The sequence below is a fragment of the Heloderma suspectum genome, chromosome 3 (assembly GCF_057233095.1).
Source record: "Heloderma suspectum isolate Gila_16-S chromosome 3, 16-S_ref, whole genome shotgun sequence".
NCBI lineage: Eukaryota > Metazoa > Chordata > Lepidosauria > Squamata > Helodermatidae > Heloderma > Heloderma suspectum.
In genome coordinates, this window is record NC_139460.1 from 32,760,620 (window position 1) to 32,781,294 (window position 20,675).

Sequence of the window (20,675 nt, forward strand, 5' to 3'; positions counted from 1 at the left end):
GTCCACATACCATTGTGGCTAGAGAAATACGTTCCTTCAGAACAGCCTGCCTTATGACCCCTTTCAAAGTGTGGAATTGTGCCAGTTGCCTTTTTAAGCCATTTGTGCTTTCAGCTTATAAGCCTTGTTATCAGCTTTAGATTTTTCTAGCTGCAGGATCCTTTGGAATAACAAGGATGAACAGAGATCAGATAAAATGAAACCAAACTTTTTGGCCAATTCAAACAAAATGGAATGACTTGCTTGGCATGCATTGGTGAGAGCAGAGCAACTGCCAAATTATAAGAGTGTATGAGCCAAAAGCTTCAATAGCAGAAGTTCAGTGTATGCTGGAGGCCTCTGCTGATGCCTCTTGAAACTGTAATGCATAGAAGAAGCTGCTGGTTCTGCTTACAGGGTTAATTTTGCTCCACAACTTTCTACATTGCAAACATCATCCTATACAAACTTTCCTTGACTCTGCTCATTTCCCAGTTCGGCCATCCAGCGCGGTGTCTGACCCTCAGAGCATTCCCAGAGCTAGTAGTAGTGTTTTAAAAAATGATTAATATTAACAAACATGAAGAGAATTCCAAATCACTGTACAATTCATTTGTCTTTCTAACACAGCTACCAGGCCAGATGGTATCCAAATTTGTGTGTGGGGGAAACTATATGTGACACAGCAGATCTGCGATCAGATCTTGTACTTCGGCTGCCATTTGGCTATTGTAACCAGTTGCCAAAGAGGATGAGGCAAATTTCAACAGGTGCAGCTTTCCCCCATTTTAAGGATGATGTCAAACTTGAACATATCTGGGTTAAAATAAATGGTGCAAAGAATAAAGGAACATGGTGGTCAGAGTCTACTACTGGCTATCCAATCAAGGAAAAGACGATGAAACTTTTGAAAAGCAAATTGCCAATGTTTCAAGGAAGCATGATGTAGTAGCAATGGGGGACTTCAATTTCCCTGATATTTGTTGGGAGGCAAATTCTGCAAAGCATGGCACCTCCAAAAGATTCCTGACTTGTGTTGCTGATAACTTCCTCCTACAGAAAGTGGAGGAAGGAACTAGAGGATCGGCTGTCCTTGACTTGATCCTAACCAACAGAGATGACTTAGTGGATGAAGTAACAGTTACAAGAACTCTGGGGGAAAGTGACCATGTTATACTTGAGTTCTTGGTTCTAAAAGAAGCAAAAGCCGAGTGTATCCAAACACATACCCTGGATTTTAGGAAAGCCAATTTCAATAAACTCAGAACAATGATAAGTAAGGTCCCATGGAAAGTGACTCTAATGAGAAAAGGAGTCCAAGATGGGTGGGAGTTTTTAAAAAAGGAAATTCAAAGGCACCATTACAAACAATTCCAACAAGAAAAAACCTGGAAGACAACAGAAGAAGCCAATGTGGCTTCACAAAAAGCTTACAGATGACCTGAAATCAAGGACACATAAAGGAAGTGGAAGGAAGGCCAAGCTACAAAGGAAGAGTACAGGCAGGCGTCCGGAAGACTAAAACTGAGAACGAGTGGAGGTTAACAAGGGATGCTAAAAGCAACAAAAAGGCTTTCTTCAGCTACGGGAATAGTAAAAGACAGAGGAAAGAAATGGTGGTTCAGCTATTAAATGATGATGGCAAAGCAATAACAGATGACAAGGAAAAGGCAGAAGTGCTCAATTCCTACTTCAGCTCAGTCTTCTCCCAAAAGAGGGTCTATGACCCCCCCTGGCAAAGGCGAAGCACAGGCTGAAGGGGCAGGATTGTAGCTTGAGATCGATAGGCATATGGTCAAGGAACACCTAATTACTTTGAATGAGTTCAAATCTCCTGGGCGAGATGAACTGCATCATAGAGTAATAAAGGAACTGGCAGAAGAACTTTCAGAACCACTGTCTATTATCTTTGAGAAATCATGGAGGACAGATGACGTGTCAGATGACTGGAGGAGGGCTAATGTCCCTATCTGCAAAAAGAAGGAACCTGGAACTACAGACTGGTCAGTCTGACATCAATCCCTGGGAAAATTCTGGAGTAGGTTATAAAGTGATCAACATGTAAGCACCTTGGTTACTCAAAGGCAGCATGGATTTGTCAAGAACAAATCCTGCCAGACCAATCTGATCTCATTTTTTGATCGGGTAACCTCCCTTGTGGACTGTGGAAATGCTGTGGACATAATAGACCTCAACTTCAGCAAAGCTTTAGGCAAAGTGCCCTATGATATCCTGATTAGCAAAGTGGGCTTGATGAAACAACTATCAGGTGGATCCACAGTTGGCTAGAGAATCGGACTCAAAGAGTGCTTATCAATGGGATCTTCTCAAACTGGGGGGAGGTAACGAGCAGGGTAACCCAGGGCTCAGTCCTGGGCCCAGTGCTCTTTAACATTTTTATTAATGACTTGGATGAGGAGGTGCAGGGAATGCTGATCAGATTTGTAGATGACACAAAATTGGGTGGGATAGGTAATACCTTGGAAGACAGAAACAATATTCAAAGTGATCTTGATAGGCTGGAGTGCTGGGCAGAAAACAACAGAATGAAATGTAATAGGGATAAATGCCAAGTTCTGCACCTAGGAAAAAGAAACCAAATGCAGAGTTACAAGATGGGCGATACTTGGCTCAATAATACTACGAGCGAGAAGGATCTTGGGATTGTTGTGGATCACAAGCTGAATATGAGCCAACAATGTGATGTGGCTGCAAAAAAGGCAAATGCTCTTTTGAGTTGCATTAACCGAAGTATAGCTTCCAGATCCCGTGAAGTACTAGTTCCCCTCTACTCAGCACTGGTTAGGCCTCATCTGGAGTACTGTGTCCAGTTTTGGCACCGCACTTTAAGAAGGATGCAGACAAACTGGAGAGGGTTCAGAGGAGGGCAACAAAGATGATCAGGGGACTGGAAACAAAGCCCTATGAAGAGAGACTGAAAGAACTGGGCATGTTTAGCCTTGAGAAGACTGGGAAGATATGATAGTGCTCTTCAAGCACTTGAAAGGTTGTCACAGAGAGGAAGACTAAGATCTCTTCTTGATCATCCCAGAGTGCAGGACATGGAATAATGGGCTCAAGTGACAGGAAGCCAGATTCCGGCTGAACATCAGGAAAAACTTCCTGACCGTTAGAGCAATAAGACAATGGAACCAACTATCTAGGGAGGTGGTGGGCTCTCCCACACTGGAGGCATTCAAGATGAAGCCGGACAGCCATCCGTCAGGGATGCTTTGACTTAGATTCCAGGGGGTTGGACTTGATGGGCTTATAGGCCCCTTCCAACCCTACTATTCTATGATTCTATTTCACCTAAAGCAGAGAAGATGGAGAGAGAAATGATAGCTGTCTTCAAATATCTCAAGGGCTGTCCTGCAGAAGACAGAGCAGACTTGTTCTCTGTTGCTCCAGAGGGCAGGACTAGAACCAATGGGTGGAAATTGCAGGGCAACCAATTTCAGTAAAATGTTAGGAGGAACTTCCTAATGGTAAGAGCTATTTGGCAGTGGAGCAGTCTGCTCTCCTTCGCTAGAGGCATTTAAGCACTGGCAGCCATTTATCAGGGGTTCTGTAGTTGTAACGTACGTAGTAGAATCCGCACTGAGCAGGGTGTCGCATTAGATGGCCTCCGATGTCCCTACCAACTCTAGAATTCTGTGATTCCCCCCTGGGCATGACAAACTATACCTGCCAAAATCCTCTCTTCTCCATAAGAAAGGTATGGAGCCTAGCGATGAAAGGATTTCTCCCATTTTGTTCCTTTATTATTTCTGTCCTAACAGATGCAACAAACTGCACATACACAGTAGTTTGTGCTCTCACATGGGCAGACTCTGGTAGGGCTCATGCTTTGCTCACAGAAGGTCCCAGGAGATGTGAAGGACCCTCTGCCTGAGACTCTCAAGGGCTACTGACAGTCAGCCTAGGCAGTGCTGGGCTAGATAGACAAATTGTCCGATCCATTATAAGGCTGCTTCCTCTTGTGTTCCTCTGCACAAAATATGGAAATAAAATAGAACAATGGTGAGATGTTAATGCACAGGTTCCACCTTGGAAATAAGACTAGTTAATTCAGATCTCCAAAATCCAGTGAACAATTTACATGAGAACTTCAGAAACATCCCTGCTGGAGCTCAGCCCTCCACTGCATTTGTGGGTACCCTAAGCTCACAGGCCAGAGGTTAAACCTTTAACATGTCCCATTTCTACAAAACATGCCACATGATGCAGTTGGTGCCGCTCTGTCCCTCACTGAGAGACCAAGCTGCAGCTCTTCCAGCTAAACATTCCGTTTAGATTACTTCCCAGCCCAAGTGTGTGAACCCCTGCAGCATCCCTGCATGCCCAACATTAGTACAGGAAAAGAGGGAAAGTTTGCAGGCATTACTTGAAGGCTCTCAAGTGGTCCTCACTTTACAAGGAGGAAATGTCTTGAACCCAGTCCAGAACTCATTTGCAAAAGCAATTCAAAGCAAGCACTCTCTGGCAGCTGTGCATGTTTTGAGAGTCGTTTTATGCCAGGAAAATGTTTTCCTTCATTGGGGTTCACTCCGGAATACGCTAGAGAAGGTTCAAATTGTGGAGTCATGCTCCAGAGTCCAAAAGTAATCTGCCACAGAGGATTTTCATAGAACTGTCATGGGGAATTTTACAACACAGCCAACAATCTTGTGCCACAATATCCAGCATTGGGCATTTAGATGTTTGTAACAACTTTATAGCATTGGTGGAGCACAGGTGAAAATTCCGAGTCTCACAATTGCTCTGTGTGAACCGCTGCACCCTGGAATACACCCAACACTTACCTACGGTTGCACATGTCAGGGTGGAGAACCTATGCCGCTCCAGATGTTGAACTCCCATCACCCAGCTGTCAGTAATGATGGGAGTTGTAGTCCAGCAGCATCTGGAGAGCCTCCAGGTCTCTCATCCATTTTGGGGTATGATGGGTAGCAGTGGGAATTTTCCATCAGGGAAGTTTGTGTGCTGTTTTCTTTTTGAGGAGCCCCCGATAAGCTTCCAAGGAAACTCTGGACTATCAGGAATAAAGGTTTGAAAATGTTGCCTGTGCCTGTTGGCCAAGAGCCAGGGATCAGGGTGGGAGATGCAGTCTCCTGCTCAGACACCTCTTTGTTATTCTTCCTGTTGGGTGCTGTTGCCGAGTCAGGTTTGCTTCCGCCCTCCAGTAGCCATGCCACGTCCGGCTTCCAGTCACTTCCCTTCAAGCCGTTGCTCACCCTCAATATTGGAAAGTACACAAGTGATATTGGGGCCTTGCTGCTTGGCCATATCTGTGACTACCTGGGTTCACATTTTGAATTTGTCCTTATGAACATATGCTGCAGAAAGGCCGTGGCTATGTAAAAAAACGCATGAACCAGCCACAAGTACTTATGAAGGCTGGGGGGGGGGGGGCAGCATATGAAAATGAATTTGCATGGGGAACTGATCTATTATTGCATAGAAACCTGTTCCGCTCAAAGAGCAGAGTACTTGGCAACTTAAATAAAGACAAGCTTTCAAAGAATAGCCAATGTATGGTCTCAGTCTGGAGTTTTGAGATATTGAATAGAAACCAGACTCAAGTATTGAAGGTTTTATGCCAAGGCATATGTATCCAATGTTCTCTTTTGCTCTCTTATTTCAGAATTCAGTTCATGTTAAAATTTAAAAACCGTTGGTGGATAAGTTAAAGCACAGATGGCTGTCACCTGTAGAATGCATCCTTCAGGGCTGCTGAGCAGTTGAGATGTTATAGTTATGGGAAGGGCTGAAATGCAAGGTTGCCTGAAGAGTCAGAGCATTCACCTTCAAAAGTACCCTCTCCTCCCAACTCCATTTATACACACACACAGAACATAGCAAGGTCAAAGACCTGTGGGAAATGTTAGATTTTACCTTGTAGAATGACAGAACGCTCTTCAGGGCTAATTGGAGGGAGCAGCTTCTAAAAATCGGGAGATAGGAACACAAGGCTGAACAAAGTAAACAGTATCTGTCCAGCATAGGATGGGAGCTAGGCACCTCTTTAAGGGTGCAATCCTATGCCTGTTTAGACAGAAAAAAGTCCTACAACTCCCTGGTTGGGGAATGCTGGGAGTTGTAGGACTTTTTCCTGTCTAAACCTGTATAGGACTGCCCCTTAATTTTCCCTATGCAGAAGAATGAGGCAGAGAAGAAATGCCTAAATTCCTATTTGAGCACAACTTCCCTTCATCCTTTACTCCAAGAGGGGAGGGGATGGAGATGGGGAGGCTCAGTGAAGACTTCTCCAGATCACAGCCATGGTTATTGAGGGAGCTAGTGCTTGGACTGAGCCTGGGCATTGTTTTTACTTATACATATGAAGCGTTCACCTGATCGACTGAAGGGACAGTTGATTACTGCTTTGATATTAAAAGTAACAGAGGATCTTGTGGCACCTTAGCAAATTTATTATGACAAACTTTCTGGACTACAGTCCACTTCATCAGATGCACCAAGTGTTATCCTGAGTTACATGTGATTGGGGAGGCAACTGTAAACAGTGAGGTCAGAGAGATATGAAATGTAGAAAGTATACAAGCTTTTCCCTGCTGGGAGAATAGGTAGGGCTGGGGGAAGAAGCCAGCAGGCCAGGTGGGGAAACCCTGTAAGCCATATCCGGCCCGCAGGCCAGATATTCCCCATCCCTAGTATGGTGATTACATGAACAGTAGCATTCATAGAACAGTTGTTGGTGATAGCAGACATCCTGGTATTGACTCTTGTAGTCTAATTAAAAAAAAACACCCTTTATCCAGATTCAAGCCACAGATGATATTGCTGAACTGCTTGATGCATGATCATTTGGCGTTTACACACTACAGTCTCCATTTGAAGACCCTTTGTTCAAGGCTATTTTACGGCAGCACTATTGCAGTGTTGTGTTAAGGTGGTGGGGAGGAGGTTGTTTAAAATGAGTCTGGTTGCAGTTTTCCTCCCGGTAACTGAACTGATCATCTGCTAGACTGGCAGGTGAGGGGCACTAAGGCACCCCTCCCTTCAACCTATCATCACTGCAATTGTGCTGCCTTCTTGCTCGCAGCAACAGCATTCAGCCTCTTTTGTTCTGAGGGCCCCTGTGCCAACAGTCTAACCCCCAATTAGGACGACAACTCAGTCAGTGGTTAGGGTAGTCTCAAAACCTCTCCTCCTTCACCTCCAAAGCTCCTTGAAGGCTTTAGGCAGTTTAGAGGCATTTGTAGGTCTTAACAATTAGTAGGACATGTTGCCCTGTTTTTAATGCACCCAATAAAAGCCTTGTCTACAAGCATCCCAGGAAGCATTTATAGCGGCCTCCACATAGCTACAAAACTTTATAGGATGCTTCTAAGCTGATGTCCACCACCACAACAGCTAGAAACGTACTGGCTTTATCCCACTAAAAATTTGAAATTTAATCATTCTAACCATTGCTCCTGAGGCATAAATAACTAGGCATGTGGAGCACATGGCATGAAAACATTATCCAGGTGTTCAGAAATGGAACACATTCAGAGGAGATGGGGATGTGCGCTCCAGCTCCGCTCCCTTCACCCCAGAGCTTCCCTGTTGGCAGGGAAGGTCTGAGCAGATGCTATAAACTGTGTTCGGCTGAATGCAGTTACAGTCTCCCCAGGATCAGGAAGACGAAGAATCAGGATCAAGCAGAGGATTGTAGCCATGTTCAGCCAAATTCAGTTACAGCACGCATCCCCATCTCCTCTCCAGCGTTTTTTTCCAAATGCCTGAGGAGGGCTAGTAAGTCAACAGTAACCATGTTTTTAACAATGTTAAAGAAACTTGGGGAGCAATCCTATGGTGCCTAGAGAGAGTTTGATATTTCAGATTACCAATTCTGAGGTTGGAGACAGTGCTCCAGCCTCAGAGGGGAGAATCCTAGCTCTGACTCCCCCCTCGTAGCCGGCATGGGAAGAACTACCAGCTGCCTCTCCGAGGTTAAGAACACAACCTCGGAGAGGGGGGAAAGGTAGGGAGGGGAGGAGCCTGGAGAGGCCAGGATACAAGCTATCCTGGGGCCTCTGAAGCCTCCTTCCCTCCCCCTCTGAGATGCTTTCACTAGGCGGGCAAAAAATCCAGTTTACCTAAAATACAGAGGCGGAGGACAGGGAGGCGAAGATCGCTGCCGCTGCTCCTCCCGCCCTGCACAGAATGCTTGAAAAACCCTGAGCTCAGAGGGCTTACGAGCATCCAGGTTGCTACCCATAGGATTGGGCCTTTAGCAAATTAGGCACCATATGCTTTCAAATGTACAGTGAAATGGGCCATCGCTCAACTTACCATGCCTCTGCTGTATCCACGAAGCAGCAGCAGTAACGCCAGTTTGTTCCAATAAGCACAACAGAGGGTGAGATCCAGAGGGTGAGATGCCAACGGAGCAGAAGCCGTTGGCAGAACAGATCCCCCTCCTGTGTGCAGCTCCCAAAATCCACCAGAGAGGGTTGGGCAACTCTCTGGAACAGATCTGTAGGGGAAGTCTGCGCGTATGATATTGGATGGAACCAAAAAAGGTGAATGAGGAAATTAATTTTGAATAGAGTTTATTAATTGGATTGGGGCAACACAAGAAATAGTAAACACTCGGTAGACATTAAAAGAGGCAAATGTAAATATTAATTTATGATCAGCCTGTATCATAATGCTGAGTACGTGAGACTTGCTGAGGAAATCGTAATCAGACTTGGCAAAAGGAAGTTAGTACTGTAAATAGAATTTCAACTTCCATTTAGAAAAGGTCCATAATTTTTTTTAAAGGTTCCCATGAGATGAATGTTGAGCAAACAGAGTGCTTAATGGCCTATGCCCTGTCCAGAGAAAAATGTAATTAGTTCGCATTTCGTAGGGTAAAATGCTGCGAGACATGTGTTGAGTATTTGATGAGGGTCACACTCTTCCTAATTAGGAAATAAGTATTTTGCTACCCAACCACACGAGAAAGTCAGGCTTACAATACATCTGGAAAATTAATGTCAGCCTAATAACAGCCTAAAACGTGCTCTTAAAAAACCAGAACTTCTGACATACCATTTCCACTGTATAGCCTCTAATTTCTGTGCAACATTTTAACAAGTTAATAAAACCTTATTTTTTTCCTCTCTAAGCATAGCAATAATTTATCACAGGCTAAAATTACAAGGTGGCAATTCATAATGAAAAATGCATATCTTGTTATGAAAAGGAAGTAGGAAATTGTTTTAAATATTCAAACATGTTGAAACACTAGTACATTTCTAAATGTGTTAAATTAAGGAAGCTCTTACTTAAGGGATAAAGTACATCTTTAAACTGAAATGGTGTTTTAAAATGTAATGCATCTAGGGAATACGTTTTAAGTGACAAGAGGATAAATTAAGGCGAACAGTTCTGTCAATTGTAATTAATCCACAGAAATATGAGTTAAGTGCCAGCTTTACTCAAAATGACAAACCTTGGAAACTGAATTTTGGTTAGTTACCCATCTGACAAGCCTTGGAACAGAGAATAAGTGAATTATGGTAGTGTGGTGCAGCAGATAAGAGTGCTGGAACCAGATCAAAGTTCAAATTTAAGCTTATCATAAACTCCTAAGAGGACCTTAGACAAGTTACTTGTTCTCACTGTAGCTGCCCAGTGGAATTATCAAAAGCAGTAGAGAAGGGCTGGGCCTTTCAGTTTGGCTGGGAAATCTTCTGGATGGAGGAGCCATCAGGACAGGCCACATACTTATGTATACTGGAGAGTTCTACCTCATCCAGCCTTGCCCTGCCAGGACTAGGCTGCAAGCCTGGTGTAGGAAGGAAAAAGGAATGAAGGAGAAGGCAAAGCAGCTCTGCCTCCTCCACTCCCAGTAGCACGACAGAAGTAGGCCACTGGCTACCAATGAAACCTGAATAAAGATTGTAAAGGAACATGTACAATGAAAGAATATAGGTATTTTCCTAGCATTTTATAAAACATCCATTACGTTCATAAAGGACCAGACCTTGTATATTTTTTAGGACAGGCATAGCAGCTCTGTACACGGTAGTGTGTGGCAAATTATTTAAGTACTTTAAAAACAACAAGTTATGATAGACAAAATTATATATGGTATTACAAGTCACCTGAGTTCTTTTACTCCAATTCTCCTGTTTGGTATGGTACACAAAAACAAACCATCAAAAAAGAGTGACAAATGTTCACGTCGCCAGAGTAGGAAAGATGCCCCCGACTGAAATATTTTCAATTTTTTATGGGTGTTATCAGGAGGCAGAATCAGAATCTAGTCCAGAATCATAATTTGCATAGCATCGAAATTCATTGGCTAAGTTTCGAGTATGTTTTGGAATAAACTTGCACATCTTCACTCCAAGATACTTGGCAGCATATTCCTCCATGACTGAGCCTGAAGCAGAAAAAAACAAAACAAAAAAGCAAGGCTTCATGATAACCAAAAACATAAGAACAGCCAAGGATCCACCTGGACCAGCATCCTGTTTCCAACAGTGGCTTCTGAGAAGCCCACAAGCAGGGCATGAAGGCACAAGTCCTTCCTCGCTGCCTGTACCCCCTCCCCTGCAACTGGTATCCAAAGGTACACTGCCTCTGAACATAGAGGTTTCATTTACCTATTATGGCAAGGCAATGGAATAATCCAACTCTCTTTTTTAACTACTTCTCCAGGGCTCCTGTTTTTCTTCCTCCCAGCATCCTCTATCCTCTCACAAAAGTCCTCTCTTATTTGTAAATCAGTGAAGAGTTGATTGGTTTCCAAACCAAAATGAAAAGAAAGCAGGGGCAGGGGGAGTTTGAAAGGATAGAACCATAGAATAGTAGGGTTGGAAGGGGCCTACAAGGCCATCGAGTCCAACCCCCTGCTAAGTGCAGGAATCCAAGTCAGAGCATCCCTGACAGATGGCTGTCTAGCCTCGTCTTGAATGCCCCCAGTGTGGGAGAGCCCACCACCTCCCTGGTTAATTGGTTCCATCGTCATACTGCTCTAACAGGAAGTTTTTCTAGCACATCTTCTGGGGTGGAATGACACTTTTCAGAGTATTCCTTCAAATAAAAAAAGACTACACTCACATTTATCACTGAGAGTATATCACCTCTAGATGTTTGTATGTGTCTTGGTGGGCTCGTTTAGCACATACGACGTTCACAAATCATATGTCACCTATCTGAAGACAACATTGATTTATCTTTGGTCTACATGGCAGAAAGAAAACTGCAGCCTGTGTACAAATAGTGTAGCCCACACAGGGAAGGGTCAAAACCCTGCCCTGAATGACAACTACTTCCCCCACCCCTGGTACTGCTTCCCTCACTTCACATTTTGGGCTTATTTAAGGCATCCTTTCAAACTGAATGAAAAATTTCCCAAACAAAACAGAACAACCGATACCCCACACTTACAGAATATACCATCACATACCACTAAATGCTGATATAGATCTGTTTGCTGTATTTTAATATTTTTTTTACTGTTAATTTTAATTCTTTGTAAGCTGCCAAGGGAACTTGTTGAAGAGCAGGGTGCAAATCCCTCCAAAAAACAAACAGTTTACTCTGACGTAAATATCACATCGTTCCATAGTGCTTATTTATAAAGAAATGCATAGGATTGCATCCTTAGCTTTCTAGTATGTGATCTTAGTATCCTTGCAAACAGAAATGTCTCTAAGCGAACATAATTCTGAAGAGCAAAAGCCATGTATGCTGCATGATCCAAAGCTTAGGATGGATTTATTTATTTCAAAACCACTGCATAATATAAATAATCTATTTTGTTAAAATAAACTATTATGAAAAGAAAGCAGGGGCAGGGGGAGGATCTGGTATGGATGCATATGGGGCACTGTGTAGGGTAAGAGCTGTTGGAATATGGTGCTCGTATATAAATTGTGTTTCAGTGAATTTGTGAATTTCCATCATATCCACTATAGTGCTCCTGGATGAACTATCCTGTTCTTCACAACTTTTCTCAAACTCCTATCAATTCCTCATTTAAACACGTCTCTACAATCAGTTATCTTCTTGAAACTCCTTATACACTGCTGCTGTTCCGCTGACCCTTTCTTCCCTGTTTCCAAGGATTATGCCTCCAAATTAAGCCCTTGCACTCCCTTAATGCTACTTCCCTTTGTCACTTTTGACTGTATGTCCTTCCCCACTTACATACTAAACTGGGGGGGTGGGGGGAATGATTACACAAAGATGCTGTTGCTACAGAAGAGCCCTCTGGTGGTCACTGAAATGGTTCCAGGCCTCCCATTGCAGTTACTTTTATCAAGATTCTGTCCAAACCCATGAGTTGTGGAGACTTGTTTTAAATGAATGCAGGATCTATAATAATATTGATAATAAGGTATTATGAGTTGCTGTTACCCCCATTCCAAAAAGTAGTCTTAAAAGCAAGGAATGCTATACCTGTGCAAAGCAGAATCTTTCCTTTAGTTAAGTATTTTATAGTTTCTGTAGTTTTTCTGAGACATTCTTCAGACAGGTAGGGTGGATCTGCTAGGACTATGTCAAAACTGTGCGCTACGAGGTTGGCAGGAAGATTCAAAGGGTGGTTATAATCATAGAAGACATATTCATCTCCATACACAGAAAATCGTGGGTCGTATTCCAATATACACGCTGAAAAATCTTTGCTATCCAGCTCTTTCAATTTTTGATAAACGCTGGGTGCACTAACACATGCTATCCTGAAAAGATAAAGAAACAGCTGCAGAAGAAACTCAGATACTACAGATGCAAAACATTTCATTCAGAACTTGTCCCAAACATAAATATTTAGGTATTTTTGACCCCTTGAAGATCATTTTTACTCTGCAATCACACAAATGCAAAGATGCCTACCCACTGAATTCAATGGGATTTACTCCTAGATAAGTGTGTATAGGATTGCAGCATCACTAACTTTACAAGCAACATCCATGCAAAAAACACAAAATACTCATCCTCTAGTGGACTGTACCTCTCACGTGAAAGAAGTATATCACCCTTATTGTGAGGGTGACAGACACCGTAGCAGAGGTCTTTGCACATTATATGCGATGTAGAAATTATAAAGACCAGCAGTATCCCAGTGATTCATGCTTCCCATTTGTCAGTCCTGTGCTTTAACCATATCACTGTCAACACTGTACTGTAGTTCCATGCTACCAAAACGTTGATATATTAACATACCACGAAGGAACCAGGAAAAAGTATTCTTCCAATATTTTCATGATGCCTATTTATAAAACCAGTACAACTTACCTGCCACCTCTTCCGACTGTTCTTACGGCCTCATTAGCTAAATGGAGTGCAGTTTCAGTATCATACCAAAACTGGCTCAGTTGCTGGGGGTAATAAAGTACAAATGTTACCAGTGATATCTTTTTCTTGTTCAGTATATGACTACTTAGTTTCTCTTTAACTAAGAGAAAGGGGAAAATATGAAAGACCAACTAAGCAAAATGGAGTTCATGGCCACATATGGCCTACAGATATTCAATAGTCTTGCTCTTCTCACTTTCCACACCACTGTTCCCCAGCAAAGGACATGCACAAAAAAAGGAGACAGAATGAGGGGAGAGCAAGTGACAGCAGAAACACAACATGCATATTTTCAAGGCAGAATTCCCCGGGGTCCTGTGGAAAGAACAAGATGAGGTACATGAGGGGGCTGGACTCGATGGTCTCATAGGCCCTTTCCAACCCTACTATTCTATGATACAATGAACAGACCAGAGATGGCTGAGTACAAGGCCATCTCTGGTACAAGAGAGGGCAGAAATGGGAGTTAGGGGATTGGCTGTTGGCGTGGAGGGAAAAGCAGCCATAATAAGTTTTTTTACAAGCAGTTGTTAAATTAGACAATTTGTTAAACAGGAAATCTTACTTCTGAAAAGCCTCCTTTTAATTCTGCAAAAGTGCAAACCTATGCATGTTTAGACAGAAAAAAAGTATTACAACTCCCAGCATTCTGCAGCCATCCGTGCTGACTGGGGAATGCTGGAAGTTGTGGGATGTTTTCTGTCTAAACACACACAGGACTGCACCCTAAATCTGTATTTGAATCTTAAAAAACCAGCACTGTTTGTACTGAAATGCTGACAAAATCTAGTTAGATGTCCACAAGGTAAAAATAAAGTCAAGACAAACAGAATTCATATATTCGGATTAGATTTTACTTTTTAACAAAGAACTGATGGTGGGCACACACTCATGAATAATGTTCATAATTTGTGTGGCCAGTATTTAAAATAGGGACAGGTGTGTGGGTTAGAAATATATTTCATTTATTTATTTATTTCATTTCTATACCGCCCAATAGCCGAAGCTCTCTGGGCGGTTCACAAAAACTAAAACCAAACAACACACAATAAAACAATTTAAAATATATAGAACATTAAAACCACAATATAACAATACAACCACAATAAAACCTAGCAGAAGTACAAGAGTTTAAAATACAGATTTAAAACAGCAAAGATAAAAATTTAGAAAGCTAAAATGCCTGGGAAAATAAAAAGGTCTTCTTCACCTGGCGCCGAAAGGAGTACAATGTAGGCGCCAGGCAAACCTCACTAGGGAGCTCATTCCAGAGCCGGGGTGCCACAACAGAAAAAGCCCTCCTTCATTGAGAATTTCATTGAGAACTAGCGGCCTCAATTCCAGATGAGCCAAGATAAGTGGGCAGAGAGAGAAGTAGAATGGGAAACAATTGTAGTAGGGGAGGGGGAAAGGATCACATGTTGGCAGAAAAGAAAAAAGGAAGATGAGAGTGTGTGAGAAATCTGAGATCAAGGATGCAGCTAAGATTTTTTTGCTCCTCTCTTGCCCACCCCCCATCCAGATCACACCCCTGTTCTTAGTCATAGGGGGAAAAAATGGAAAGTACATACTACATTGACTATACTAAGGCAAGGATAGCTTTGTTTCTTAGAATTAACTCAGGTCGTGGGTTGTACTTACTTTTTCATCCAGGGAAAAACAGATAACTCTTCCAGCTTCCCAAACTGCAATTTTGGGAATGGTAAACTATACTGAAGGTACATCTACCAGTATAGAGGATTGGCCTTCTATTGTTACAGCAACGTTTACATCCTCTGTACTTATAGGTGTTCCTCTGTTTTCCAATACATCAAGCTGAATTAGAATCAAAACAAAGTAAAAAATTACATCCCAGTTGTACCATTAATGGTAGCTCCAGACATTCATGGTAGCTCTCCCACTTTGGGCAGTCTTGTTGGGTATATCTCTTCTCATTATTTTCTACAGCATGCTCGTGGTCTTGTAACACTGTACATGGACACTGCCATTAACTGTATTCTAATCAAAGTGCACTGGCTTACCCAGTTCTCTTCTATTGATCCAAGATATTTTTCTGTTGTCTTAATGTCTTCTTTTTGCTGTTGTTCAGTGTAGAACTCCTGTAGAGCAGCCAAGGCTTCAGACGAAAGCTGAGGGACATCATCACTCTCACTCATTTTCTAGATGTAAAGCAAAGAAAAACAGCCCCTTGTCAATTAAAAAGAATCTTCAAAAGAAACATGGTGGCCATAAAGCATTTTAACAAGAATCTTAAGATGTGTTCTGAGTAGGAAAGCAGTTCTCAAAAGATAAAAACTGTTCAAAATTGACCTGCTCAAAAGTAGGTCATCTAGCAGAATTTACTCCAGAACAGTCCACAACGAACACACGAAAGGAAAGGGGAGGAGGCAGGACAATATAAACCATGGAATATTTGATAGCATCAGGAAAATGAATCCTACCACAACACAAGAGAACTAGACGAGATTGATCTAAAACACGGGCAAATGACTTAAGGGGTGCATGGGGACATACAACTTCCTTTCTTGTATTCACTGGAACGAGGCATCACCACTCTGTCATCTCGCACAGTAATTATACAAATGGACAGGGGGATCAGGGAAGCTCCAATAACCATAATTATATTTCTAACCCCTAGGGCATCCTGCTGGTACTACCCTGGACCTTACTGCCACCACTCCACATGAAGTGTCATTATACATTTTTCTACATCACCTCTGCATGGACAAACTTAACTGGTATCCTCTGCATACAATTCCCAGGCACCATGCCAATTCTGCTAAAGCTTTTCAACCTTTTTAATTAAAAAATGTGGAAGTATGAAGGTTCAAAAATACATCTATGGATGTTTTTGGTTGATGCTTATTCCAGGAACATAACATTAAAATCTTCCCTTCTGTGTTATTTTCATAATGAAGTTACATTTTAATTTGCTGAAAAAAGGAGGATTAGGAATGGAAGCAACTATCTTTGATTTCAATTTTAAGATGACATGCAAAATTATTATGTTTAATCTGCATTGCTCATTATTCTCTTCCAAGCCAATACTGGTACAGCCAACTCCCAGGAAAACATGTTTTCATTTAACAGACAGACATCTGTGTATATTTTTGTTAAACATACTTCATAATGAAAAATCTCTTATGGATTAAAAGCAAGCATGCCAAATATATGCCTGTAGCAATTTCTCTCAAGTGCATTATAGAAATGGTTTTAAAATATTCTTGTCTGGATCATAACTATTCTGAGTTTTGAGTAAAAATATTAGTGGGATGCAATTTCTTTGTACCATTTTGAACAACAAAACGTACTACATATACTGCAAGCGTATGAAGACCAAGGCATTGAAATTACAACAAAAATAAATTCATGAGCATAGCTGAAGTAACAAGCTGATAAAAAAGCAATTATGCATAAATGAGAGAAGATAAACTGAGCTGATAAACATAACTGCCACGGCCAACACCAGGACCTGGCTCAATATAATTGACTATCAATTTATTAATAGTCAAAATATTTATTATTTATTAAAAATGTTAATACCACTTGTCAATTTAACAAGATTTCCAGGGCAGCTCACAAAAGTTATGATTAAAAAGCAACAACACCAGCACCAAAAAAGACTATCACATTAAAATCAGTTTAGAAGACAAGGAAAGCTGGGTAAATAAAAAAGGGTTTAATCTGGCACCAGGCAAACCTCCTTGGGGAGGACATTCCACATGTAGGAAGCCACAACTGATCAGGCCTTCTCTCTGGTCCCCATCCACCTCATTTCAGAATGTGGAAGGCCTCTGGGAAGGACCGCAGCCAATTACCTTAATATATATGTCTTGTCCTTCCTCCAGAAGCTTGAGTGGGATACATGGGATTATAAAATCTTATCCTCACATCTTATGAGATATGATGGGCTGTATGAATGGCTTGCCCAAAGTCATCCCACTCACCCACAAGAGTTATGGTTGACCAGGAATCAGAACACAAGTTTCCCACATTCAAACTTGCTACTCTAGCCAGGACACCTTGGTGGTTCCTGATTTCATGTTTAAGAAATACAATGGTTGATTGATTTTGATCTAAGCAGCTCTTATATGAAACTCACCAAACCTTAAGAGCCACTTCATCCATTATATTTTTAGGTGTACAGCTAAAAACGTCTTATATAAGTGCAGTGCCAGCTCCAGGTTTTTGAGGTCCCTGGGCAAGACACCCTCAATGGGCCCCCTTCCTGAGTCTACCTTACCACCATTATCACCAGCTGTTCTTGCTCCTCATCCTTTTTCTCCTCATTCTTCTCACTTGCTTGCTTAACAGGCAGAGAGCCTGTGAGCATGCTGGCAGTGAGTGGCATCTACTGCTTCTGGTTCTTCTCGCTACCACCACTGGGCCAGAGTGAGAGGTAAGTGAACAAGCAGGTTGCAGCGGTGAAGAGGTGGAGCAACAAGTCCAGGGGGCTCTTGTCAGTAGGCCCGTTCTCGGATGTGGGCCCTTGGCAGGTGCTCACCCATGCTTACCATTGGCAACAGCCCTATATAAGCAAGACACGCAGCATCATGCAACACTTACACTGACTGTAGCTTCCTATCAAATGCAGACAACTGTACGATTGGTAGCAAACCTGGGCTTGCTGCCATGTAATGTGCAGAACGGTCCTTAATTTTTGCAGATCCAAGCAAGGGCCCAGTGTAAGTATTTATGTTATTTAAGTATTTTGAGTGAATTATTTCTATTATATTTCATATACCCTCTTTTCCCATCCTTCCACCTTCCTAACTGTGAAAACAATTAAAGTGCACTAGGCTAAGCGATCTTGGCTATGTCTTGGAACACAATTACCATAATTATTAATAAATCAGTAAAGGCTGCCCCGATCCGTGCGGGCAGTTTCAATAAAAGGGAAAGTTTGCCACTGAAGCAACGGAGGTACGTTTTTAAAGAAAAAAATATTGTGTGACATGGAGTTGGGCCCAGCCTTAGCCATGCAGGCAGCAGATCTGATTCAATCAGTTATGAATCCCGCCGGCTCCGAGCACGGCTACGTCTGGGTCCAACACGTGGCATGGAGCAACCTTTTCTGGCCTTATGACAGAGGAAAATAAACACCGACTTCGTCTCCAGAGGCACAGCGGTACCGGCGGGCAGGCGGCCCACGTCCCCTTCTCTGATCTCTCCTCTTGCAGCCAAGCCTTTCCACGCACCAGGCGCCGAGCTGGGAGCCCCTCGACCCGACCCAGGCCTCCGAGCAGCCGCCGCCGCGTCTCCTCACGCGGGCCTCCGCCCGCCCATCGGCTCCTCCTCCTCGGAACCAGCCGTTTCTCCTTCCTCCCGCTCCGCTCCGCTCAGGGCCCGCCCTTCCCTCCGTCCCCTCAGGCTCCGCCTTTCCTCGCCCCCGGCAGGCCAGCCGGGGCCTCCTCGTCCCTACTCGCTCCGGCGTGGGCTCCCGGCGTTAGCCACGCGCGCGGGTTTATTCCTTCGATAGGAAAGCAGCTGCCTCCGTGTTACCTCAGCCGGTTCCTTCACCACCACGTGATGACTACACCCCTCCCTCTCCCTCTCTCTCTCCTTATTTTTTTCAAAATATATGTTTATATCAGCCTTATATCAGCCGGTTCCTTCACCACCACGTGATGACTACACCCCTCCCTCTCTCTCTCTCTCTCTGTCCCCTTATTTTTTTCAAAATATATGTTTATATCAGCCTTATATCAGCCGGTTCCTTCACCACCACGTGATGACTACACCCCTCCCTCTCTCTCTCTCTCTCTGTCCCCTTATTTTTTTCAAAATATATGTTTATATCAGCCTTATATCAGCCGGTTCCTTCACCACCACGTGATGACTACACCCCTCCCTCTCTCTCTCTCTCTCTCTCTCTGTCCCCTTATTTTTTTCAAAATATATGTTTATATCAGCCTTATATCAGCCGGTTCCTTCACCACCACGTGATGACTACACCCCTCCCTCTCTCTCTCTCTCTCTGTCCCCTTATTTTTTTCAAAATATATGTTTATATCAGCCTTATATCAGCCGGTTCCTTCACCACCACGTGATGACTACACCCCTCCCTCTCTCTCTCTCTCTCTCTGTCCCCTTATTTTTTTCAAAATATATGTTTATATCAGCCTTATATCAGCCGGTTCCTTCACCACCACGTGATGACTACACCCCTCCCTCTCTCTCTCTCTCTCTCTCTCTGTCCCCTTATTTTTTTGAAAATATATGTTTATATCAGCCTTATATCAGCCGGTTCCTTCACCACCACGTGATGACTACACCCCTCCCTCTCCCTCTCTCTCTCTCTCTCTCTCTGTCCCCTTATTTTTTTCAAAATATATGTTTATATCAGCCTTATATCAGCCGGTTCCTTCACCACCACGTGATGACTACACCCCTCCCTCCCTCTCTCTCTCTCTCTCTCTCTCTCTGTCCCCTTATTTTTTTGAAAATATATGTTTATATCAGCCTTATATCAGCCGGTTCCTTCACCACCACGTGATGACTACACCCCTCCCTCCCTCCCTCCCTCCCTCCCTCCGTCCCCTTATTTTTTTCAAAATATATGTTTATATCAGCCTTATATCAGCCGGTTCCTTCACCACCACGTGATGACTACACCCCTCCCTCCCTCCCTCCCTCTCTCTCTCTGTCCCCTTATTTTTTTCAAAATATATGTTATATCAGCCTTCCCCAGCCTGGTACCCTCCAGATGTTTGGACTACAACTCTCATTAGCCCCGCCCAGCATATACAATTGGAGGGCACCCGGTTGGGGAAGGCTGCTTTATATATCAGGGGATGCAGTCGGGTTGATCACTTCGACAAGAAAGCAGCTTCTTCCTTCACACAGCAGCCAGCAGCCGGTTTCGTATTGCCACATGATTGTTGTTGTTGTTGTTGTTCAGTCGTGTCCGACTCTTCGCGACCCCATGGACCATAGCACGCCAGGCCTTCCTGTCCTGCGCTCTCTCCCGGAGCACGCTCAAGTCCATATTCATTGCGTCGGTGATGCTGTCTAGCCATCTCATCCTCTGCCGTCCCCTTCTCCTTTTGCCTTCAGTCTTTCCCAGCACCTTTTATCTTTTTAAAAATTGTGCTTTATATTATCGGGGGGGGGGGAATTAAATACACAAAACTTAACAAATGAAACAGTCTTGTGTTTCACCTTAAAGACTAACAAATTTATTCTGGCATCAGTTTTCATGGAAGAGGACAGTGTCCACAAAAGCTTGTTTCAGAATAAAATCGTTGAGTCTTTTGAGGTGCCACAAGATTTTTCGTTGTTTTTTCTGCAACAGACTAAAATGGCTACCCCTCTGGAAACAATCATTAGGGGAAATCAATTGCAAAGTGTAGGGTGAATGGAATAAGGCAGGGGTGAGGAACGTGTGGCCC

General features: G+C 43.1%; 1 protein-coding gene and 1 long non-coding RNA gene across 7 annotated transcripts; both read right to left on the bottom strand.

The window, feature by feature from the left end:
- Positions 1-3,889: 3,889 nt before the first annotated feature.
- On the bottom strand, positions 3,890-8,366 carry LOC146349509 (uncharacterized). Of its 2 annotated transcripts, none has more exons than XR_014788996.1 (3): positions 8,281-8,366; positions 5,878-5,926; positions 3,890-3,969 (listed from the first exon to the last, which is right to left on the bottom strand). It is a non-coding gene; the product is annotated as an uncharacterized LOC146349509 (long non-coding RNA). The 2 variants fall into 2 exon arrangements; XR_014788997.1 differs by lacking the exon at positions 3,890-3,969 and adding an exon at positions 5,129-5,217.
- Positions 8,367-8,523: 157 nt separating this feature from the next.
- EEF1AKMT1 (EEF1A lysine methyltransferase 1) lies at positions 8,524-18,625 on the bottom strand. Of its 5 annotated transcripts, XM_084842835.1 has the most exons (6): positions 18,392-18,625; positions 17,528-17,812; positions 15,306-15,443; positions 13,225-13,307; positions 12,388-12,668; positions 8,524-10,363 (listed from the first exon to the last, which is right to left on the bottom strand). In XM_084842835.1, the coding sequence occupies exons 2-6, from the start codon at positions 17,633-17,635 to the stop codon at positions 10,221-10,223; spliced, it is 753 nt and encodes a 250-aa protein (XP_084698961.1). In that variant the 5' UTR covers positions 17,636-17,812; positions 18,392-18,625; the 3' UTR covers positions 8,524-10,220. The 5 variants fall into 5 exon arrangements, with proteins under 5 accessions (XP_084698961.1, XP_084698964.1, XP_084698963.1 ...); XM_084842838.1 differs by lacking the exon at positions 17,528-17,812 and having other exon boundaries at positions 18,483-18,625; XM_084842837.1 differs by lacking the exon at positions 17,528-17,812 and having other exon boundaries at positions 18,417-18,625.
- Positions 18,626-20,675: the final 2,050 nt, after the last annotated feature.